The 24554-nt window shown below is 43.3% G+C and overlaps 2 protein-coding genes across 5 annotated transcripts in view; one reads left to right on the forward strand and one right to left on the reverse strand.

The window, feature by feature from the left end:
• Positions 1-6419, reverse strand: part of EFCAB11 (EF-hand calcium binding domain 11) — a 197672-nt gene extending 191253 nt beyond the window's left edge. Inside the window, exons 1-2 of the mRNA XM_049898941.1 lie at positions 6286-6419; positions 5637-5732 (exon numbers count right to left, since the gene is read on the reverse strand). Of these exons, the coding sequence (XP_049754898.1) occupies positions 5637-5732; positions 6286-6360 (171 nt within the window). The 5' untranslated portion in view covers positions 6361-6419. The remainder of the gene's footprint in view (positions 1-5636; positions 5733-6285) is intronic.
• Positions 6420-7438: 1019 nt separating this feature from the next.
• The window catches only part of TDP1 (tyrosyl-DNA phosphodiesterase 1), a 97503-nt gene continuing 80387 nt past the window's right edge, over positions 7439-24554 (forward strand). For 3 of the 4 annotated variants that reach the window (XM_049898922.1, XM_049898921.1, XM_049898923.1), the window contains exons 1-5: positions 7439-7515; positions 7912-8004; positions 16446-17023; positions 20251-20294; positions 21551-21606. In XM_049898922.1, the coding sequence (XP_049754879.1) occupies positions 16453-17023; positions 20251-20294; positions 21551-21606 (671 nt within the window). In that variant the 5' untranslated portion in view covers positions 7439-7515; positions 7912-8004; positions 16446-16452. The remainder of the gene's footprint in view (positions 7516-7911; positions 8005-16445; positions 17024-20250; positions 20295-21550; positions 21607-24554) is intronic. The other variant, XM_049898919.1, reaches the window with a different exon arrangement.

Below are 24554 nucleotides of genomic sequence, written 5' to 3' on the forward strand. Positions count from 1 at the left end.
TAATAGAACATTAATTTCATGAAATTTTTTCAGTGCAAATTCTTCAATCCTGGGGTAGAGGTAAGGAATATATTTTATGAAAAACGAACTTTGTTGAACCCAGTAGAAAGCAAAGTCACACAACAGCTATGATACAGTCATTTAACTTTTCTATCAATATCTATAAGTTAACCCATTGCCGTCGGGTCGGTTCCGACTCATAGTGACCCTATAGGACAGAGTAGAACTGCCCCACAGAGTTTCCAAGGAGCGCCTGGTGGATGTGAAGTGCTGACCTTTTGGTTAGCAGCCACTACACCACCAGGGTTTCCATCTGTAAGTTAGCAGATGCCAATTTGCTACACATTTTAATGGCTTCCACACTTTATTCCATCCACCAAAACAGTTTGAGCATTTAAGATCAACTTGGCTGTCACATATGTAGCATAAACTAAAAGATCAGCTTTTAGTTTTAGACAAATACAAGCAATTTTACAACAAACTTTACGACTTCAAAATTTTTTTCCCGGTTATAAAATTAATTCATACTGTAATTGCATTCACTATAATTAGGCCAAAATGTACGTGCTGTCTTCCTCGTTCTCTCCTTGTTCTAGAACTACAGCTAAGGTTTAAGTCGGGTTGGAATCCAGTGTGTATTTGGCATTTTGCTTCTCTCTCTTTGTCTCTGTCTCCTCTTTTTTTTTTTTTTTTAAAAAGCTAGCAACTAGTATTAAAGACATTGTGGTCTGCATTCTTGTAACTAAGAAATAGCTTCATTTCTGCTCATGGAAAGAGGTGGACATGATGCGATCCAGACTCCCTTTAATACTCATAAATATATTCCAAGTTAAAAAAAAAAAAGTGACATGAGATTATTATAGAAAACATGAAAAATATAGAAGATAAAAAAGCCATTCAATGAATACCATTGTTAGTATTTCGACCTATCTTAGCTTTTTTTTTCCTATTGTGCTGCTATAACAGAAATATCACAAAATGGATGGCTTAAACAAAGAGAAGTTTATTCTCGCACAGTTCAGTAGGCCAGAAGTCCGAATTCAAGGCGCTGGCTCCAGGGAAAGGCTCTCTCTGTCAGCTCTGGAGGAAGTCTTTGTCATCAGTCTTCCCTTGGTCTGGGAGCATCTCAGAGCTGGAACCGCGGGTCCAAGGAAGCACTCTGCTCCCGGCACTGCTTTCTTGGTGGTACAAGGTTGCCATGCTTCTCTGCTCACTTCCCTTTTATATCTCAAAAGAGACTGGCTTAAGACACTACCTAATCTTGTAGGCCTCATCAACATAACTGCTGCTAATTCATCTTATTACATCATAGTGATAGGATTTACAACATACAGGGAAATCACGTCAGAAGATAAAATGGTACACAATCATACAATCACACAAGGGAATCATGACCTAGCCAAGTTGACAGATATTTTTGGGGCACACAATTCAACCCATGATACCTACGCATTTTAAAACATATTTAAGAACACACTTCGTATAAAATTTGGGGACCTACTTTCAATAAGTATTAAAACATAAGCATTTTTCATATTATCATAAAAACTTTGTAAACATTATGGAATTAGAACTTTGGCAGCACCAGATTAATTTCTCCACCTTCAATCTTGAACTCTCCACAATCTCGGATTCTAGGCCTTGCACTTTCCCGATCCCTCTTGTCCTTCCCAAATGGTTCCTACTCCATCTTCTTCATGGAATCCTCTGCCTACCCTTAAATGTTGGGACTCCCCAATGTTCTGTCCTCAAACTGCCGCACTTCACATGCTGCAATGTCATAAACCACACGTTTTGAGCTACCACCTGTAAACTGAGGAATCTCAAATCCATTTTCAGTCCTCATGTCTCCACCCAATTACAGATCCCTCTATCTAATGGAAAGGTCCCTGGATGGTACAAGTGGTTTCCACTTGGCTGCTAACCTGAAGGTTGGTGGTTCAAACCCACCCAGTGGCTACATGGAAGAAAGGCCTGGGGAACCACTTCCATAAAGATTATAGCCAAAAAAAAAACCCTATGGAGCAGTTCTTCTCTGTAACACATGGGGTCACCAAGAGTCAGAATCAACTCCATGGCAACACATTTCATTTTGTTTTGCATCTAATGGAGGCAATAACATATAAGATTTTCACCACTATTACTTTAAAATCCATCACAATATTGAATGCACCTGAGATGCTCATGTCCTTGTTGTTAGGGGCTGTTGCTAGGACCGCGCCATCCTCACAATAATAGGTATGTTTCAGTCCATTGTTGCAGCCACTCTGTCAATCCCTCTTGTTGACAGGCTTCCTCTTTTTCACTGACCTGCTACTTTACCAAGCATGATGTCCTTCCCAGGGACTGGTCGCTCCTTATAACATGTCCAAAGTACGTGATATGAAATCTCACCAATCTCACTTCTAAGGAGCATTCTGGCTATATTTCCTCCAAGAAAAATTTCTTCATTCTTCTGGTAGTCCATGATATATTTGATATCCTTTGCCTACACCATAGTTTAAATGCCTCAATTGTTTTTCAGTCTTCCTTTTTCATTGTCCAGCTTTCACATGTATATGAGGTGACTGAAAATACCATGGCTTGGGTCAGGCTCAGGTGCACCTGAGTCCTCAAAGTGACATTTTAGTTCACACGCACACCAAACTCTTTGTGCCCCAATCTGAGTTCACTGACTTTCCCCCAACCTATTCTCTATGAACTTTCTCTTACTTGGTGGCATCAATGTCCCTTTGATTCTGGCAGTCATGCCTCTCTCTTGTCCCCACCACACCCAATCAATCACCACGTGTAACTTCTCCCACCACCCACAAAGTTTCCAGGACATTTCATGTCAAAGTAGTCTAGCCCCTCTAGTCTAAATGACTCCCAGACTCCTATTCTAGTTACCACTAGAATAGACCCTCCTCTTTCTTCCCTTCACATCTCTTCTCTATCTTGGTATTTCTCACAAAGTTTTAAAAGTCTCTCTACACTAAACTGAGAACTGCTTCAAAGTAGAGACCGTTTTATCCATCATTGTACCTTTAGCAACTAGTATTTCTTTTATTAAACAGGAATACTTATTTAATAAATTTCACTGTGTAAATGACTGTATGAGTGATTTACTATATATGTACCTCACTGCTTTGTGATCTGCATTCAGAAAATATTTCATTTGTTTAAAAGTAATATTCAAAAATAAAAGCCTCAAGGCCAGTATAAAAGCAAAAATCAGTCCCATTTCCCATTGTACCTAGTGAGAATCACTTATCTAAGTTCATTATACAAATGATGGAGTGTTTAGTGACCTGCAGTAATTTCATTTGCTTTAAAAATAAGTTCTCAAAAAATAAATAAATAAGTTCTCAAGCCTCGACCCAGTGTAAGTGTTGTTGCTGCGTGCAATTGAGTCGATTCTGACTCATAGCGGTCGTACCGGACAGAGTAGAAACACACCACAGTGTTTCCTTGGCTGTAATCTTTAGAGAGCAGATTGCCAGGTCTTCTCTCCCACGGAGCTGCTGGTGGGTTTGAGCTAGCAACCTTTCACTTAGATGCCAAGTGCTTAATCATTGAACCACCAGGGCTCCTTAGTATGAGTAAACATCTGTTAATCTCAAAGACCCCTGGGTGGCACGAGCAGTTTGTAATGGCTGCTAACCTAAAAGGCTGGCAGTTTGAACCCATCCAGAGGCTCCACAGAAGGAAGACCTGGTGATCTGCTTCTGCAAACACTTCAGCCAAGAAAACCCTATGGAGCAGTTCCACTCTGTAACACATGGGGTCGCTACGAGTCGGACTTGACTTGACGGCAACTGATTTGATTTTTTGACATATGTTACTATACCACTGTACCTGTCATTAAACTCCTTCCTGATGGCCTATAAAGAAAAACCAAGTAAATGGACTTGAGGGTGATAAAGGCAGAATCAGACAAGATATCTTTCCAACTGAACCCAGGTTAAATATAATGCTTCAAACACTGAGTGTTTTTAGATGACCTGCTTTGGTCTTCCCACTGAAATGACTGCAGCTTAACAGAAGAGCTGCCATTCCTGCGAGCCAGGCCTGACTACTTCTCTGAGCTTCGAAATTGGCCTCTCAGTAGCTAAGTATCCCCTAATAGTGGAAGCTCTCTGAACCCACCTGGGTTGTTTATGTGACCCATTTGTTTCAACAGAACGAATTTACTGTGCCTTTAGGCAGACTGAAGAATGGAGCATCACGTGGTCCCTGGCTTTGCTGGGCTTGCAATCTGCAGAAGAGTGGGCCCACTCATGAGGAGCAGCTGGGCCAGAACTGACTGCCAAGCTGTACGGTCTAATGAGGGAACGAGGGTGGGCACTCCAGGCAGAGCCTTGAGTGCAACCTTTGCTTGATGGTTGCAGCTGAATTTCTTGAAGCTGGACCATATCTTGACCCTGATTAATTTCAGATCAGCAGCTTAACAAGAAGTGATCCACCTCTAGAAAGGAATTGACAGGAAAAGGGAGCAGCACAAAGACAGGAAATTTGTCCAACTAAAGTAGGTTGTTCATAGAGGCTAGGCTCAACTATCATCAATAAATGAGTGCAATCTTTTCTGGAGAACAATATCCAAGAAAAATTCAAATGCACATATCCTGTGGCCTAGCAATTGTACTTCTAGGAATTTATCCCAGATACACATCCACAACGACGTATATGTGTGTGTGTATTTAGATATATAAGGATGTTAAATGCAGCAATATTTGTAAAAGTAGGGAAAAAATGTAAACAACCTTAATAACCAAAAATAGAAAACCGGCTAAGTAGAATACTATCCAACTATTTTTTAAAAATGTGGTAGTAGTGTTTGTATTTATGCTGAAAGCACTCACAACCTAGTCTCAGTGAAAACAGCTGGCATAAAATAAAGTAGGCATGAACCCACTTACGTTTTCAATAGAAGCCTATGCAGATATATGCTTGTCGTGCATAGAAAATTCTGGAATGGTATAAAAGAAACCGTTAATAATGGTAACTCCTGAGAATTGATACCCTCCCATACAAAGGAAGGGGATTTTACAGTCAACTCTATACCTTGCTGCACTGTTGAAATTTTTTGACTATGTGAATGTATAGCTTTTATAATTTAAGCAAAACAAACAAAAAATTTTAAGCATTTCACCTCCTCTGTGGATTCCTTGTGTTATCAACACATCCACCCACCACCCCCAGGCTTCCCTTGACAACTTTCTACAGCTTCTCATATTCATTATAATTATTAGGACTCTAGTCGTGAGATGGAAAACCTGGTGGAGTAGAGGTTAAGAGCTGCAGCTGCTAACCAAAAGGCTGGCAGTTCAAATTTACCAGGTGCTCCTTGGAAACACTGTGGGGCAGCTCTACCCTGTCCTTTAGGGTCGCTATGAGTCGGAAATGACAACAATGGGTTTTGTTTTTTAGTGAGTCGTGAGATAGGCTTTCTGGGTTATCATGAGATAGACTTTTAACTCAGTCCTAAGTGGGGTTCTGAAGAAGAAAGTAAAATTCAGCACTGGACACATCTGAGACTGCTTAAAAGGCGCTGACTTGCTTTATAAACATCCTAAGGTAGTCCTATGCACTTCAGTGAGGACTCATTCACTCTTGTATTGTCTACCCCATCGCCAAACACATAAAGTAAGCTCTACCTTGGAGGGCTTGTACCCAAACAGCGTTACAACAGCAACTTTAAAGTCCTCTCTGCTTAGATAGCCTTTGTTATCTTCATCACATGCTTTAAATACCTAAAAAATAAAAAATAAATAAATATCTTCAATGAGACAGAAATGGTTTGTTCTCTTCTATTTTTTACTAGTTTACCTTAAATTTGGATCCCAAAAATCTATAACTCAGACCAGCAGTAGGGCTCGGAAACGGAGTTTCATTATTCTAATGTTCAAGAAATCTTTAATGATGAGCTAAAATTTATGAAAAAAGTGCAAACGGTGTAACGGCTAGACTGATGCAAATTCTTTTAAACCATTCATTCTACCCAAAAATTAGTCCTAGTGTTGGAAAAGTGAGGCAAAGGGCATGGCGTTAGATGGCGGGAGGGAGAATGCAAAATAGAGATTATTAATAGACAAGGTGGCGGGAAAAGAAGGGAAAGAATTTGAAGGTTACCAGAGGACTGAACGGGAGCCCAAGAGTCTTGCGACACCAGCCCAGTCACTGACCCAAGCCTTCGGAAACACAGTCCCGCTGTTTGAACAACACGGGTGAGTGACCCAGGCGGTGACAGAAGAGCCCCGGGCCAAGTTTAAATCCAAGGCTCAAAGTCGCCCTCCGGACACCTACTTCCACCCACTTCCTGTGCTCGGAGGGGTCGGGTTCCGACGTCCGCGGCGAGGTCCTTCCCTTTGCCAAAAACATCGCAAACGCCACAGCCAGAGCCGCGACTACTGAACCCGCGAGCAGAACCCAGCACTCAGCCCGCCTCGGCCACGCCCACCGCGTCTCAGGAAGCGGAATTTAGCCAGGCAACTCTAACGTCGTTTTCTATTGGACGACTTGCGAGCCACTGGCGTTGATCCCGTAGTGTTATTGGCCAGATACTTTGTTTAACAACGTTTCCTTGGAACAGCCCGGGATCGTGAGGCTCCCAGACCTGTCCCCCAGCTCTTGGCTCCGCCTCGTCTCGTCCCCTTAACTCTATGTGCGCTGTTGGGGTTTGTCTCTTCTGGGTATTGTTTCAGTGTGTCATGGACCATGATTTCTTTCAGGTTATTTCTTCCTCATTTATTCAATAAATAATTTTGGCCACTTTCTTGGTCTCCAGCACTGTGCCAAGCATTATAGGAGACACACACAAAAACAGTATGAACAAAGCACTAAAAGGAACTAAACGAGTCAAGTCCAGGATTCACGTTCAGATCAGAACATCGGGGTCGCGCTAAGGTCACTACCATGTTTTGTTCCAAATTCCACAGCAAACATACTTATTAAGGGCAAGGAATATGCGGAGGGTTCTGGTTTGCAAATGATCAGTAAATTAAAACACACACACACGGTTTCAAAGAACTAGACCTTTCAGGTTTAGAATCTAATGGGAACTCATTTAACCCTTCATTTCACAGCAGGTTTCTAAGTCTGCACTCCAGACGAGCTCGCTCTTCCCGGGACACAGATCTCTTAACCTTCAGTGGCTTTAATCTCAGTTGATTCTCCCTCAGCCTTTTAAGCAAACACCTCAGCCTTGGTCCCTGGGCGCCTAACGCTCTCATCAAGGATCTCTGTAATAGGAGTGAGCTTTGCTAATTAACTAAGAAAAGAGAGAGGAAAATATTTCTTTTTTCTCTCTCCCTTTTTTAGGATAGTTGTAAGGAGAGAAGAGAGCTAGAGGCGCCCAGCCTTCTCCTTCGTCCCCGCCAGGGGGAAACACCTATAGCCCCGCTGGAGCCCGCGGTCTTTAGGACCCAGGGGCAGGCTTCCCGGAAGAGGAAGGGGCGGGGTCTCAAGGCGCGCGCCGCGGCCTAAGAGGTTTGAATCGCGCGCAGGCGCCGCGGGTGCGGGCTCTGGGTCTTTCAGGTACGTGTGCGCCGGCTCGGTAGTCGCCCGCGGGTTCGGGCTGCAGGCGGGGCCGTGATCCCGCCTTCCGGCCTGGGCGCGGGACGGTCGGTCTGGCAAGTCTCGGGTTCCTGGGCTGCCGGTCGCAGGACTGGAGTCGAACCCGAGCGAAGTGCTTAAAATTCAGGGTTCTTTCCGCTCCCGGGGCCTTGGTTTCCTCCCGTAATAACACTTCTTAGGGGGCGCGTAGCAGGCACTGTAGACACCTGACTCGTGCCCGGGATCGGGGTGAGGGATCCCCCTGCCCAGGTTCTTACTCCGGCTTCACCACTTAGGAGATTTGTGGTCTCGGCCGGTAACACTAACTACTGCAGGTTGAGCGCTTACCATCTGCCATCTGACCTTTTTGTGTTTCAGTTTACCCGTCCAAAGAAGGGGGCAGTCATGGACTTAGTTGTAGTGAGAGCGAAAGTTTATACCAGTAAAGCTCTGGGAATAAGCCTGGCCCAGGTAAGCGTACAGAACAGTTAGCTACCGTCGGGACTTCTAAACGTCCCCCGATCCAGCTCACTGCACTCCGTCCCCATCACTGCTCTCGCCGTCTAGACTTTTGTTTCCCTTCAGGCCGTTCTCCGCACAGCTGGAGGGAACGTAATATTTTTTAAAAGTAAATCGAACCAAGATCCCCACTGCCTGTTAAAGTCCTTCAGTGGGGCCCCGTTGCTAGTGGAATAAAATCCATCGTACGAATTTAACACGGCCAGATCCCTTCCCCGGAATCCTGGTGGTGCTTGCCTGCAGCCAGCCCCTCCTTGGAAACCCAACGGGGCAGTTCTGTGAGTCCGGCTGGACTTGACAGCAATCCGTTTGGTTCTGGAGCCCTTATGGCGCAGTGGTTCAGAGCGTGACTGCTAACCAAAGGGTAAGCGTTTCAGTCCACCAGCTGCTCCTTGGAAACCCTATGGGGCAGTTTTACTCTTATAGGGTCGCTGTGAGGCGGATTCGACTTAATTTTTAAGTGCCCCTCCACCCCGCCACCCACCTTCCCCGCCCCAACTCTACCATGCTTGCTCACGGTCTTCTGTTTGCTCTTGCAAACTTTTCTCATCTCTTGGTCATGGCAGGTTGGGTTCCCTCAACCTGGAATGCTCTTCACCCCTCTTTCTGCCTGGCTGGTTAATTTTCATCCTCCAGGTCTCACTTAAGGGTATTCCAAAGTAAGGGCATCTCTGTTATTCTATTTCATACCCATAAAATGTAATGAATATATGTAATCTTGGCTTTTTTTCGTTTTTTGTATTTTCTACTTGTTGGTCTGGTTCCCCTTCTCCCCTTGGTGTAAAGCTCTTCTAGGCCAGAAACTGCCTACATTGTTAATTGCTTATTCCCAGTGCTTGATACCTGGTAGCTCTTCAATAAGTATTTGTTGAATGGATGAATGAGCTCTGGGAGATATGTAGATACTCATTTTAAAGGTGAGAAAACCGAGGCTCAGTGGTTAAGTAATCTCCCACACGTACATTGACCAGCCAGAAATGACAGGGTTTGAAATTGGGGCCCATGTTTGTCCACTGCTGGTTGCACAGGGCCCACCTGAGGGTCTGCAAGCTCGTGAGAAGCAGCTGGAGAGTAAGAAGTGTCCCAGCTGGGTCTGGTCTGCTGTGGGGGGAAGAAGAGCTAGCAGGTCTGAGAGGAGTACTGTTTCATCCACAAACGTTTTTTAAGTTCTTAATAAAGGGTCCAACTTTCTAAGCTGGCGTTTGGTAGGAGAATTTCTGTAGCTGTTCATGCTCTTGACAAAAGAGCCTTTCTAAAATATCAGTCACTGGCCTATTTCCTTCCCAGTTTTTGTTTTATTCTCTTAACGCCTATGTGACTATTCACAAGTCCACTCATATATAAACACTAAAAGGGAAACGTTGTCCTGCTATCGTAAGTAGAAGGGAGCCATATGAGACCTTCGGTTGATGGTAGACAGTTGTTACCAGAGCCTACAGAAGAGCCTGAATAGTGTGCCCTTTTTCAAAACAGGACTTCAAATCACTTTGTTCCAGTTTGAACCCCTGCTGAGAATTTGCCTTTCTAACTAGTTCCCAGAGCCTGGTGGCATGGTAGTTAAGAGCTCAGCTGCTAGCCAAAAGGTTGGCAGTTCAAACCCACCAGCGGTTCCTTAGAAACCCTATGGGGGCAGTTGTATTCTGTCCTATAAGGTAGCTATAAGTTGGAATTGACTAGACAGCAATGAGTTTGGCTTTGCTAACAAGTTCGCAGGTGATGCTAATACTGCTGGTTAGGGCCAATTCTGAGAACCACTAGTAGAGCCGTGGTTCTCAAGTTTTCCCATACATAAGAATCACCTGGGGGAGGGCTTTGGGGACCATGGTCTTGGGGAACATCTGGCTCAATTAGCATAACATAGTTTGTAAAGAAAATGTTCTACATTCTACTTTGGTGAAGAGTGCCTGGGGTCTTAAAAGCTTATGAGCAGCCATCTAAGATAATCCACTGGTCTCACTCCATCTGGAGCAAGGGAGAAGGAAGAAAACCAAAGGCACAGGGGAAAGATTAGTCCCAAGGACTAATGGACCACAGCTACCACAGCCTCTATCAGACTGAGTCTAGCACAACTAGATGGTGCCTGGCTACCACCACTGACTGCTCTGACAGGGATCACAATAGAGAGTCCTGGGCAGAGCTGGAAAAGAATGTAAACCAAAATTCTAACTCACAAAAAAAAAGACCAGACTTACTGGCCTGACAGAGAGTGAAGAAACCCCAAGAGTTTCGCCCCAGACACCCTTTTAGCTCAGTAATGAAGTCATTCCTGAGGTTTACCCTCCAAAGGTTAGACAAGCCCATAAAACAAAACGAGACTAAAGGGGCACACCAGCCCAGAGGCAAGGACTAGAAGGCAGGAGGGGAGAGGAAAGCTGGTAATGGGGAACCCAGGGTCGAGAAGAGGAGAGTGTTGACATGTTGTGGGGTTGGTAATCAATGTCACAAAACAGTATGTGTACTGATTGTTTAATGAGAAGCTAGTCTGTTCTGTGAACCTTCATCTAAAGTACAATTAAAAAAAAAAATACCTGGGAATCTTGTTAAAATGTAGATTCTGATTCAGTATATCTGGGGTGGAACTGCAAGTTCTTGGCAGGGGTTCAAACCAGTTGGAAGGCCTGGTTCAAAAACAAGGTTGGAGAAGTGTTCAAGGTATTCACTACGGCTGTCTCCTGTTTGGATTAGAATAGAAAAGAGAGGTGATGTTAATTCGTGTCAGGCTCCAGTCCCCTCCACTTTTGCGTGGTACTGCCCTGGCTTGATGGCAGGTCTCCAAATCAGCCCGCCTGTATTGTAATTCTGGTGCCACCACTTAACTAAAAGTATGCTGTTAGAAATATGCTGTGCCAAGCAGAGGATAAACAACTGAAGGAAAGCTCTTGAGTACTATATAGTAAAACCTGTAAAAGCCGGAACCCTGTCAGAGAAAGAAAACTCAAATACTTTCCACTAAAACAAGCAGTAGAAAAGTGTTAAGACTTTATCCTGTCAAAGGTGGAAAACTTGCCAGACCTGGAAAAACAAAGCAGTCCTGTCAAGGTCTGGCTTTCACAGGTTTCACTGTACTTGTAAAACTCTATGAACTGATTACAGAAGCGCCCTTGAAATATGGGAACCTGGGCCTATGTGAGAGAGAAGTACAGTTCTGATCTAGTGATCAGATCAGCCTCTCTGAAGTAAACGTTCCTGATTTGGTCTTGCTGTTTACCGACAGCTCCTCTTCAACAGGCTTCATTGTTAGACACATTCAAGTTGCCTCCGACTCATGGCAACCCCATGTCCAGAAGAACTAAATGCTGCGCCATCGTCATGATCCCCGGCATACTTGAATCCATTGTTGCCTTCCAACCAAGGGGACTTGTCTTCCAGCACTGTATTGGACAGTATTCTGTTGTGATCCATAGGGTTTTCATTGAAAAATTTTCAGGAAGTAGATCACTGGGCCTGTCTTCCCAGTTTATCTTAATCTGGAAGCTCTGCTGAAATCTGTATACCATGGGTGACCCTGCTGGTATTTGAAATACCAGTGGCATAGTTTCCAGTATCACAGCAACTTACAACCCACCACAATACAACAAACTGACAGATGTGAGACAGAGACCCCACAGGGCTATGTTCTTTACCTGGCTTCCTCCCCTACAGTGTTGTATTGAAAAATCCTTTCCTTTGCTAGGCTCCACCCCCCAGGTTTGCATTTGAATCCTGCTTTTGCTTAGAGGTTGTATGTAAACCCCATTGTGCCTGCCTACTATGATTAAGAATGTTGCTGTATGAACTCCCTACTTGTAAACCCCTTTAAAAGTAACTTGCCTGCCTCGCCCTTGGTGAGCAGTCTTGGCAGCAGCAGCTCCAAATGACTCCTTTTCCCCGTACAACGAAATAAAGGTGCCTTTCCTGTTCTCCCAGATGGGTGGTGGCCAACAGGCTAAGGGCCTTAATTGCATAAAGAGGTTGGTAACTTGCTAGAATTACTGCCTAGGTACAATTTCTTAAGTGTATTCTAAGGGTTATTTGCCTTTAATTGGCAAAACCATTCCTCTCAGGCATATTTTTTGATAGAAACAGATCCAAAACATTAAAAAAAAAAACCCATGATGTATAAAGCAGAAAAAAGTTTTGTTCTCTGGGAAATGTCTGTTTAAAGGTTTATTTTCCTTTTTGCCCGCTGGTTCCTACTTTGTTGGAGGGAATTCCCATGTCCCTCTCTCCCTGCACTTGTGGTTCTGGAAAATGTAAATGATAAACTGAAAACTTTAGAAATTCTGAATAACTCACCAAAACCAAAAAAAAAAAAAAAAAAAACCAAACCCATTGCCATCCAGTTGATTCTAACTCGTAGCTACCTGTAGGACAGGGTAGAACTGCCCCATAGGGTTTCCAAGGAGCAGCTGGTGGACTGAAACTGCCTACCTTCTGGTTAGCATCCTAGGTCTTAACCACTGTGCCTCCAGGGCTCCAGATAGCTCACAGACTCCCTAAATATTTACCTACCGAGTTCTCAGGGTTTTTTAAATTCCACTTTATTTATATATCATATAGACTACGGTATTAGTAATTCATCTGAGGAAGAGATGGTGGTAGCCTCTAAAATGTTGGTAATACCTCCTTTTCTCTGGAAGCCAAACACTTTCTTACCTTAAAAACTGACATCCTGTATTTGCTTTGAAAGAGGAAGGACTGTTGAGAGAACAGCCTGAGGACTCTTACCTGAAGATTCTTTTAGCAGGTGCGTTCCTACAGAGCTGTTTTAGAATTCAAAGGCAGTTAGGGCTATCATTCAGAGTAGTTTTCCTGAAGGTGATCCTTTTGTGTTTTAATACATTTTTAAAGTCACAAAACTCTAGCCACTAAAATAGTTATTTCACAATGGTTTATGACAGCTTAAATACCTCCATCCAGCAACTTCTAGAGTCTAGAACGCTAGGGGAACCTAATTTAAAGCAAAAACCAACAAGCAAAGAACATCTGAGCTGCTTAAGTAGGTGTTAAGTTGGTTGTAAGTCAGTCAAAATATCATTCAGTAGAGAGAATCTAAGGAGCCCTGGTGGTACAGTGGTTAAACGCTTAGAACTCGGCAGTGGCTCAATGGGAGAAAAGACCTGGTAATCTGCTCCCATAAAGATTGTTGTTTTAGGTGCCAACGAGTCAGTTCCAACTTATAGCAACACTGTATACAACAGAACAAAACACTGCCCGGACCTCCACCATCCTCACAGTCATTGCCACATTTGAGCTCATTATTTCAGCCTCAGTGTCAATCCATCTCATTGAGGGTCTTCTCTTTCACTGATCCTCTGCTTTGCCAAGAATGATGTCCTTCTCCAGGGACTGGTACCTCCTGATGACATGTCCAAAGTAAGGGAGACAAAGTCTTGCCAAACTCATTTCTAGAGAGCATTCCGACTACTTCTTCCAAGACAGATTTGTATTTCTGGCAGCCCGAGGTATATTCAGTATTCTTCCCCAACACCGTAGTTCAAAGGCCTCAATTCTTCAGTCCTTCTTATTCGTTGTCCAGCTCTCGCATGCATATGAGGTGATTGAAAATCATGGCTTGTGTCAGGTACACCTTAGTCTTCAAGGTGACATCTGTACTTCCTAATACTTTAAAGAGGTCTTTTGCAGCAGATTTGCCCAGTGAAGCGCATCATTTGGTTTCTTGATTTCTGCTTCCAAAGGCGTTGATTGTGGATACAGGTGAAATCCTTTACAACTTCAGTATTTTCTCCATTTATCATGATGTTGCGTATTGGTCCAGTTGTGAGGATTTTGTTTTCCTAATGTTGAGGTAATCCATACTGAAGTCTGTAGTCTTTGACCCTCATCAGTAAATGCTTCAAGTCCTGTTCACTTTCAAAAAGCAAGGTTGTATCACCTGCATATTGCATTTTGTTGATGCACCTTCCTCCGATCCTGATGCCATGTTCTTCATATGGTCCAGCATCTCAGGTTGTTTGCTCAGCATACAGATTGAATAAGTATGGTGAAAGGATACAACCCTGACACACACCTTTCCAGACTTTAAACCATACAGTATCTCCTTGTTCTGTTTGAACAATGACCTCTTGGTCTCTGTACAGGTTCTGCATGAGCACAATTAAGTGTTCTGGAATTCCCATTCTTCCCAGTGTTATTCATAATTTGTTATGATCCACACAGTCGAATGCCTTTGCATAGTCAATAAAACATAGGTAAACAACTTTCTGGTATTCTTTGCCTACAGCCAAGGTCCATCTGACATCAGCAATGATATCCCTTGTTCCACATCCTCTTCTGAATCTGGCTTGAGTTTCTGGCAGTTCCCTGTCAATGTACTACTACAACTGTTTTTGAATTATCTTCAAAATTTTACAGTATTAATGATATTATTCAATAATTTCCATATTCTGTTGGATCACCTTTGTTTGGAATGGGCACATATATGGATCTCTTCCCAGTCAGTTGGCCAGGTAGCTGTCTTTCAAATTTCTTGGCATAGACAAGTGAGCACCTCCAATATTGCATCTGTTTGTTGAAACATCTCAATTGGTATTCCATCAATTCCTGGAGTCTTGTTTTTCACCATTCCCTTGAGTGTAGCTTAGACTCCTTCCTTCAGTACCATCAGTTCTTGATTATATGCTACCTCCTGAAATGGTTGAACAGTGACCAATTCTTTTTGGTACAGTGACTCTATGTATTCTTTCCAACTTCCTTGGATCCTGCGTCATTCAGTTTTTGCCCACAGAATCCTTCAAAATTGCAGCTCAAGGCTTAGATTTCCTTAGTTCTTTCAGCTTGAGAAATGCTGAGTATGTTCTTCCCTTTTGGTTTTCTAACAACAGGTTCTTGTACATTTCATTATAATACTTTGTGCTGTCTTCTAAAGAAGCACTTTGAACTCTTTTCTTCAGCTTTTACTTCATCATTTCTTCCATTCGCTTCTGCTACCCTATGTTCAAGAGCAAGTTTCAGAGTCTCTTCTGACATCCATTTTGATCTTTTCTTTCTGTCTGTCTTTTTAATGACCTTTTGCTTTCTTCATGTATGATGTCCTTGATGTCATCCTACAGCCTGTCTGGTCTTCAGTTATTAGTGTTCAGTGCATCAAATCTATTCTTGAGATGGTCTCTAAATTCAGTGGAATATACTCAAAGTTGTACTTTGGCACTCATGGAATTCTTTAATTCAGTTTCACCTTGAACTTGCATATGAGTAGTTGATGGTCTGCTCCGCAGTGAGTCCTAGCCTTGTTTTGACTGACGATACCGAACTTCTCCATCATCTCTTTCTACAGATGTAGTCAATTTGACTCCTGCGTTTTCCATATGGCGAGGTCCATGTGTATAGCCACAATTTATGTTACAGAGAAAAGGTGTTTTCAATGAATAGGTCGTCATTCTTGCAAAGTTCTAACATGCAATCTTCAGTATCGTTTCTGCCACTAAGGCCATATTTTCCAATTACTGATCCTTCATTTCCAGCTTTTACATTCCAATCACCAGTAATTATCAATGCATCTTGATTGCATGTTTGATCAATTTCAGACTGCAGAAGTTAGTAAAAATCTTCAATTTCCTTATCTTTGGCCTTAGTGTTGTTGTTAGGTGCCATCAAGTCAGTTCTGACTAATAGTGACCCTATGCATAATAGAACAAAACACTGCCTGGTCCTGCACCATCCTCACAATCGGTGCTATGCTTGAGTGCATTGTTGCAGCCACTGTGTCAATCTATCTCATTGAGGGTGTTCCTCTACTTTACCAAGCATGATGTCCTTCTCCAGGGACTGATCCTTCCAGATACCATGTCTAAAGTATGTGAGACAAAGTCTTGCCACCCTTCCTTCTAAGGAGCATTCTGGCTGTATTTCCAAGACAGATTTGTTTGATCTTCTGGTAAAAAAAAAAAAACTAACACTGTAATTCAGAGGTATCACTTCTCCTTGTACACTTCCTCTCAGCCTTCTGGGAGCATATCCTCATCAAGAACTCGAATCTAGTGGATAACTCCATAGATACCTTATTCTAGTCCTCTCAAGTTGATGTAATTTATCATATACCACCCAGTCTCTACCAAATTCAAGAAGTAAAATATATCTTTAATTTCCAATGCTAGAACATACACACTTAAACTAGAGTTAGTTTAAAGGAGCCCTGGTGTGAAGCAGTTAGTCAGCTGCCAACCGAAAGGTTGGCTGTTCAGACCTACCCAGCCTCTCTTCAGTAGAAAGATGTGGCAGCCTGCTTCCATTAAGATAGCAGCGAAGAAAACCCCATGGAGCAGTTCTGCACTGTCACATGGGGTTGCTATGAGTTGCAATCGACTCGATGGCAGCCAGTAACAACAGTAAAAGTTAGTTTGCCAGTGGCCTGTTGAATGAGAAATAACAGTGTTTCCGTCTTTCATTTCCAGAAGTGTAATGTCTCGGGAAGGTGATTATGGGAAGTGGACGATATCTAGTAGTGATGAAAGTGAAGAGGAAAAGCCAAAGGTGGACAAGCCATCTACCTCTTCTCTCCCCCTTGCCGGACAGGGAGCGGCAAACGAGCCACGGTACACCTGTTCCGAGGCTCGGCGAGCTGCCCACAGAAGGAAAATGGCACCCGTGAAATTCAGTGGCACAGAGTCGGCTTCAGCAGTTTCACCTCCCAAAAGGCAGAAAAGCAGTTCCCAGGAAGACCTCGGCTGGTGTCTGTCCAGCAGTGACGATGAGCTGCAACCAGAAACGCAGCAGAAACAGCCTGGGAAAGTGGAGGTCAAGGAGGAAAAAGGGTCCTCTTCTCCCCAAGGCCACACAGCAGAAAGGACCGGAAACCACGGCCCTCCTGTCAGGCACAGGCTCAAAGAGGAGGAGGAAGATGAGTATAAGACCTCAGGGGAATGCCAGGACATCTGGGACATGGTGAATAAGGGGAACCCCTTCCAGTTTTACCTCACTAGGGTCTCGGGAATTAAGCCGAAGTACAACTGCGGAGCCCTCCACATCAGGGGTAAGGATGTTGGTACTTCCAGGGCCTGTCTGACAGCACCTGGCAGTGTGCTCCCTGGGGAACTGAGGGGCGGCCTGGGATGACCTCCAAGACCCCTACTTTGTGATCTTATTTCTCTCACGAAAAAAAAATACTGTTTTGACAAGCAAATGCAGTAATTTGACAGCAAACTATTTACTTAGCCACCCTGGCAATGCCTTGTGCAGTGTTATATTGTACTAAACGCTTAGAATTGTTTAGCTTTTAAGTTCGAGAGTAGACTTGATCAGTAGCGCTTTATTAACGAAGTAGCTGGCCACAGAGCACAAACTTGCCAGCAGTGGCTGTCTGTGGTCTCAGGACCAGCAGCATCGGCATCACCTGGAAACTTGCTAGAGTTGTAAATTCTCGGGCTCCACCACAGACCCACTAACTCACAAGCTCTGGGGATGGGTCCTTGAAATCTGTGTTAAAACAAGCCCTTCAGGGGATGCTGATGCTGGCTCAAGCTCAAGAACCTCTGCTTAACAGCAAGGTTTTGATTCCCGGCAAAGAAGCACAAAGGTGCCACGTGCAAGGAGCTGCTTCGGTTTTGGATAAAAAATGTGTTGCTTTGTTGGTTCCCCTGGGAGCGTGTGCAGGGGAAACTGCATGAGTACCAGACGGGAACCAAAGACGTGGTGGGGCTTGATTCCTGGCCCTGCAACTTGTTGTATTGACAGTTAACGAAGGAGCTAGCATTCTCCAAATTTCAGTGTACTCACCTTTAAAATACATGAAGTGATCACAGAGACTCCTGTGGCAGATAGAGATAATAAACCTTATTTCCCTTATTTCATTCTTTTTTGTTGGTCCACACTCAAGAATAGATCATTCCCAGTGTCGGTAGAGTTTAATTGTTATTAGTTGCTGTTGTCAGTTCCAACTCATGATGACCCCAAGTGAGCAGAATAGAACTGCTCCATAGGGTTTTCAAGGCTTTGACCTTTCAGAAGCAGATCTCCAGACCTGTCTCCCGAGGCGCTTTTGGGTTTGTTCAAACCACCAACCTCTCAGCTAATAGTCTAGTGCTTGACCATTTGCTCCAACCAGGGACTCCAGTGTATTAATTTTATACTGAATACATAATTGTGTATTATATTTCTCCTGTATGATGTATAAACATTGGTGTATTTAATTCCATATTATAGAAAGTTCAAGTCTACAGGGTTTTTTTTTATTGAGAGTCTCTTGTCTAGGTGCTGTGACAAAAGTATAAGACATAGTTCTCAGTGTTGTTGTTGGAGAGAAATTGAGACAGGACATAGAGAAGTATGCAGGGTTTGCTGTATGTAATAAAATGATAGACCGGCTGTAAGCATCAAAATACTAAGGAAGGGCAGGTAACATTTAGTAAGCGGTTACTGTGTGCCAGTTGCTGTGATGGGTGCTCTCACACCTGTTGTCTCATTTAATCCTCAGGACAGCCTTACGAGTAGGCATTACAGTTGTCCTCCTTGGGCAGATGACGGATCTGCAGTTTAGAGCAATTAAATCACCTGCTCAAGATCTCAGAGCTGGTGAATGGCACAGCTGGGATTTGATCCAGGCGTCTGACATCAGAATGTATGCTCTTAACTGTTGTGATGTCCTGCCCTAATATATGCCATGATTGTAGATTGCTGAGGGTAAAAACTCATGGAGAAGGAGAGACTCGAAATGATTCTTGAAAGATGAGTAAGATCTAGAAAGAAAGGAAGAGGAGGAGCTGGTGGAGGCAAGATGGAGGAGAAGCATTGTCTTAGTTATCTAGTGCTGCTGTATCAGAAATACCACAAGTGGGTGGCTTTAACAAACAAATTTATTTTCTAATGATTTAGGGAGCCAAAAGTCCAAATTCAGGGTGCTGGCTCTAGAAGGAGGCTTTATCTCTCTGCCAGCTCTGGAGAGAGGTCCTTGTCTTTTTGAGCTTCTGTTCCTGGGCGATCTTCATGTGGCTTGGCATCTCTTTCCCATCTCGGCTGGTTCGTTTAATCTGTTTTATATCTCAAAAGGTATAGACTCAAGACACACCCTACACTAACCCTGCATAAGTATAACCATCACTAGTGTAAGAAAGACAACCCATTCCCAAATGGGTTCATAACCACAGGCCTAAAGGTTAGGAATTACAATACATATATTGGGGGGGCACAATTCAAACCATAACAAGCATCAAAGAGTGTATTGCAACTTATATTTTGATTATATGTAGTTCTTCCATAAAGGTAGGTGCTTCTTGGTGTATCTTTTTGTTCATTTTAGGTATCTGTACCCCAGCGTTTAGCTCAATGTCTAGAAGACAGGAGGTGGTTGGTAAATATTTATCACATAAATGAATGAGCCCAGTTTTAAAGCTCAGAGGCAGTTTAGTGGTTAAGAACAGTGGTGCTGGAGCCAAAGGGCCTGCATTCAAATCCTGCCTCTGCTCCTTCTTAGCTATGTAGCCATGGGTGGCCCCCTACAGAGACTTTCCTCAGCTATAAAAGGAAATAGCAGAACCTAACTCAGAGCGTGGTTGTGAGGAGTAAGTTAATATAGGAAAGTGCCAAGAACGGAATGGTGCCTGGCTCCTAATAGGTCCTATACGAGCAGTAGCTGCCATAATCCATGGTGACGATGGGGTACTTCTCTCACGGTATAGTTTATGAGGAGTGAGCCATCTGACCTATCTGAAATAAAGCTTGAATGGGTGTATGATGTGACCTCTTTAGAGGTGACCTTGAATGCTGCGGAATGCGAGTTTAGAACTCTGAGTGCCTCTCCCCTATCGTTCACAGGAAGCAAAGTTCACAGGCTCCAGAGGAAACCCATCTGGCTAGTCCAGAGTTGGGAGGTTTCCTGGAGAGAGACTTGAATGGGGCCTTGAAGGAAATAAAAATTCAGAGATCTGTAAAGAACTTATATCGTTACGTCCTTATTAACAGTTTCTAGAATTGACGGTGTCATCTAATACTGAAGTTGTAGATTTTAATTTTACATTGTATCTTGTAAAAGAATACGATATAAACATTATTAAATAGCATAGGGACATTTTTTCTGGAGTTTTATGAAACATTTAAAGTCTAGCTTTGTAGTAACTTTTCACTTCACTGCTTCCTAAGCCCAACTTTGATTGTCAGTAACAGTTTAATAATTATGATTGTCAGTGACGGTTTAATAATTGTGATTGTTATTACTGCAAGCTTTTTACCTGAGTATGAATAAGATTTATACGTTTCTTTTCTCAGATATTTTGTCTCCTTTATTTGGGACCCTTGTTTCTTCAGCTCAGGTGAGTTTACAGTCAAGATGCTTTTTCTTTGAGTGAAAGGGGACAAGGAATTAAACAACTGCATAAGAAAACTTGAAAGGTGGGGACCTGTGTCTCAGTCTGTTCAGGGTCCCCAAGATGGCACACAACTGGGGGCTGGCACCACATGCCACAGTTATAGGATCCATGGCCCTTGACACAGAACGTGGGGGTCATGACTGGTAGAGCTTTCAACTCTAGCTTGGGCCTTAGTTTGGGAGTTCTGGACAGTTTGGGAGTTCCAGCTTGGGAGTTCTGGACAGTTTGGGAATTCCAGCTTGAGAGTCTTCTTTTTTGGACACTGATAATCTCGTGGGACCCAGGGAGGGGTGAGTGGAGAGGTGAAGGAAGGTCAAGTTTGAGTTAGGAAAATAAATAAGAAATTTCTCATACCAACCAAAAAGAAGCCTGAGTAAAATTTGTGAATACTTCTTCACATGTGAGTGCTCCCATCTGACAGAGCTAGCCTCTTCGTGTTGATAAATCGCATTAATGCTCCAGGCTTTCAAATAGGAAAAAAAAGGTCACATTCCCGGAGAAAGCAAAGCTCTCTGTGCCCTTAACGTTTGGCTTGGCCTTGGGCACTGTGGTCTCCAGAGGGAGCATGAGCCAATTCTCTCGAGCTCTCTAAGCTAGATTGAGTTACCATGTCCAGGAGAAGGATTAAGGACTACCCAGGTGTGCAGAGGAGCCACTGTGTTAAGATCAGTGCAAACCTGCAGTCAGGATGTAATGTTCATAAGCCAAGGGAATTTCCAGTCCCAGAGGCCTCTGTACAAAGCTGGCTAATAAGTTAGGCTGAAAGGAAATATTCTTTTCTAAAAAATCAGGGATCATTGTTTGGGTATCTGTCTTTTTATGATCACCTAGGGGGAAAACAATAAATTTATTAAGTCCCCTGTATTTAAATTAATCAGAGGCTGTTGGAAATAATAGAGAAGCACAGAATTTGCAAATACACATGCTGCCAAAGCATACCCAGATGACATCTTTAGAACCTATTTTCTCAAGCAGCCTGTTCCATTTATTCCAGTTGCTTTAACCACATACTCCCTTCAGGATATATTTTAGGTTTGTTTATGATTATAGCCACATAACTGTCCAGGTTTATAAATAATATATATATAGCACATAATTATTTTAGAGTTTCTTTCAATTTAATAACCAAACAGTTCTCCTTAATAGACTACTCAGCTGAATTATTGGTGGTGTAGTTACTTTTCTTTTCCCCCATCTAGTTTAACTACTGCTTCGACGTGGACTGGCTGGTAAAACAGTACCCACCAGAGTTCAGGTGAGTCCTGTAGAACGCTAGACAAGATCATAAACCTCAGCGGGTTTTTAAAATGCCAGGATGTGTATATCTCAGACAAATGCCCTCAGTCTCTTTTGAATATGTCTTTTGAATCCATTGAAATCATACAGACGTTAAGGTCATAACAGGATACTGCCCATTTCTGATCTCTTCTAACTAGTCTCATAGATTCTAGTGTTTTCCCCCAGTGTTCTGCCTAAAAGTAGGTGGGGACAAATTCTAACCCAAATAAGAGAACTTTATGTCCAATTCTAATGGGAAGAAAAAGACCATTGCCACATGCTTTCTAGACCTCTAAGCGTGCCAAATCGTGACCAGTGTGCCAAGCTTCACTTAGCAAAGGATTACTGTTCTTTCTTTTCTTTTTTCAGAAAACCAGGATCTCTTAAATCATCTTTCCTGTAGTTTGTTATTGTCAGCTGCCATTGAGTAAGCCCTCAACTCATGGCAACCCCCTAATAAGGAAACAAAATGCTACCTGGTCCTGCACCACCCCCATACTAGGTTGCGGCTCAGACTGTTGTGATCCATTGAGGTTTTATCGGCTGATTTTCAGAGGGGGTCTCAGGGCTTTCAATTGCCCAGGTTGTGGAGAGGGTACGGATTTTCCATTCCGTCTTCTGGAGTTTCTCAGCCTTGTGTTAGGCAATGCAGACCAAGTAAAAATGGCATTGCACACTGATGGACAGACACCATAATAGCAAGTAGGGTAGAGGAATGCATATAAGAAAAATGATTGTCAGGGTCCTCAAACTCCTTGGTGCATTTAGGGCACCAGATTATGAAAACCATCATTAACAGGAGCCTGGTGGCACAGTGGTTAAGACCTTGGCTGCTAACCAGAAGGTCAGCGTTCAAATCCACTAGCCACTCCTTGGAAACCCTATGGGCAGTTCTGCCCCATCCTATAGGGCTGTTATGAGTCAATATCAACTCAGTGGCAACAGGCTTGATTATGGTTTTCATCATTAACACTATATTAGTTGTGTTGAAGTTTCCCAAGCAGTGCTCAAGGGCTCATATTTGACCTGCAACATGGAGGATTGGTTTTATTTTCGTGTTTCTGCAAAACCAAAGCTATAATGGCTTAAACAAGAGAAATTAACTTTTCCAGTCTAAGAAGTCCAGATGGTAGACATTTGAGGTCTGCAGTGGGGGCTCTATGGTTCTCAAGAACTTAGGCCACCCCTCTGTCTTTCTGTCCCACCAGCCTGTTGTGTGACTGATCGTCAGTGTCACCTCACAAACCAGGGTGAAAGGTAGGGCTCCATGTCTGTGTTTCAGGGAGCAAAAGCGGGAGAAGGATGAGAGGGCCCATGTCCCAGCTGGGCCTGCTCTGAGCAGCCTTGCTAGAAATTCCACACAACACCTGAGTATACTTCATTGAGCAGAGCTCAGTCCCATGACTATGCCTGTTGCCGTTGAGTCGATTCTGACACATAGCGGCCCTATAGGACAGAGTAGAAATGCCCCATAGGGTTTCCAAGGAGTGGCTTCATTCGTGTGTTCGTTAGGTGCTATGCAGTCGGTTCCAACTCATAGCGACCCTATGCACAACAGAATGAAACTGCCTGGTCCTGAGCCATCCTTACAATCGTTGTTATGCTTGAGCTCGTAGTTGCAGCCACTGTGTCAGTCCACCTCATTGAGGGTCTTCTTCTTTTCCACTGACCCTGTACTCTGCCAAGCATGATGTCCTTCTCCAGGGACCGATCCCTCCTGACAACATGTCCAAAGTATGTAAGACATAGTCTCACCATCTTTGCTTCTAAGGAACGTTCTGGTTGTACTTTCTTCCAAGACAGATTTGTCCATTCTTTTGGTAGTCCATGGTGTATTCAATATTCTTCACCAACACCACAATTCAAAGGCATCAGTTCTTCTTCGGTCTTCCTTATTCATTGTCCAGCTTTCACATGCATATGATGCGAATGAAAATACCATGGTTTGGGTCAGGCGCACCTTAGTCTCCAAGGTGACATCTTTGCTCTTCAACACTTTAAAGAGGTCCTTTGCAGCAGATTTACCCAGTGCAATGCACCTTTTGATTTCTTGACTGCTGCTTCCATGGCTGTTGATTGTGAATCCAAGTAAAATGAAATCCTTCACAACTTCAACCTTTTCTCTGTTAATCATGATGTTGCTCGTTGGTCCAGTAGTGAGGATTTCTGTTTTCTTTATGTTGAGGTGCAATCCATACTGAAGGCTGTGGTCTTTGATCTTCATTAGTAAGTGCTTCAAGTCCTCTTCACTTTCAGCAAGCAAAATTGTGTCATCTGCATAACGCAGGTTGTTAATGAGTCTTCCTCCGATCCTGATGGCCCGCCCTTCTTCATATAGTCCAGCCTCTCGGATTATTTGCGCAGCATACAGATTAAATAGGTAGGATGAAAGAACACAACCCTGACGCACATCTTTCCTGACTTTAAGCCAATCAGTATCCTCTTGTTCTGTCCAAACAACTGCATCTTGATCTATGTAAAGATTCCTCGTGAGCACAATTAAGTGTTCTGGAATTGCCATTCTTCACGATGTTATCCATAATTTGTTATGATCCACACAGTTGAATGCCTTTGCATAGTCAATAAAACACAGGTAAACATCATTCTGGTATTCTCTGCTTTCAGCCAGGAGTGGCTATTGGATTCAAACTGCTGACATTTTGGTTAGCAGCCAAGCTCTTAACCTCTATGTTACCAGGGCTCCCCCACGACTATGACCAACTCTAAAAAAGACTGGAAATGAAATCCTTTAGCTGAGCACATCTTATCCTAAAATCCTAAAATAAAATCTGGGTTTTGTTGGGAAGAAAGAAGGGGAGAGTGGGTATCAAGAGTCCACAAGAAGTCTCTGCCACAGGCTCCTCCTAACCACGTGTCTCTGGGAATTCCTTTGGCACTTTCTATTTTTCATCCCTTTGTTATTCA

This window comes from Elephas maximus, chromosome 10, assembly GCF_024166365.1.
Source record: "Elephas maximus indicus isolate mEleMax1 chromosome 10, mEleMax1 primary haplotype, whole genome shotgun sequence".
NCBI lineage: Eukaryota > Metazoa > Chordata > Mammalia > Proboscidea > Elephantidae > Elephas > Elephas maximus.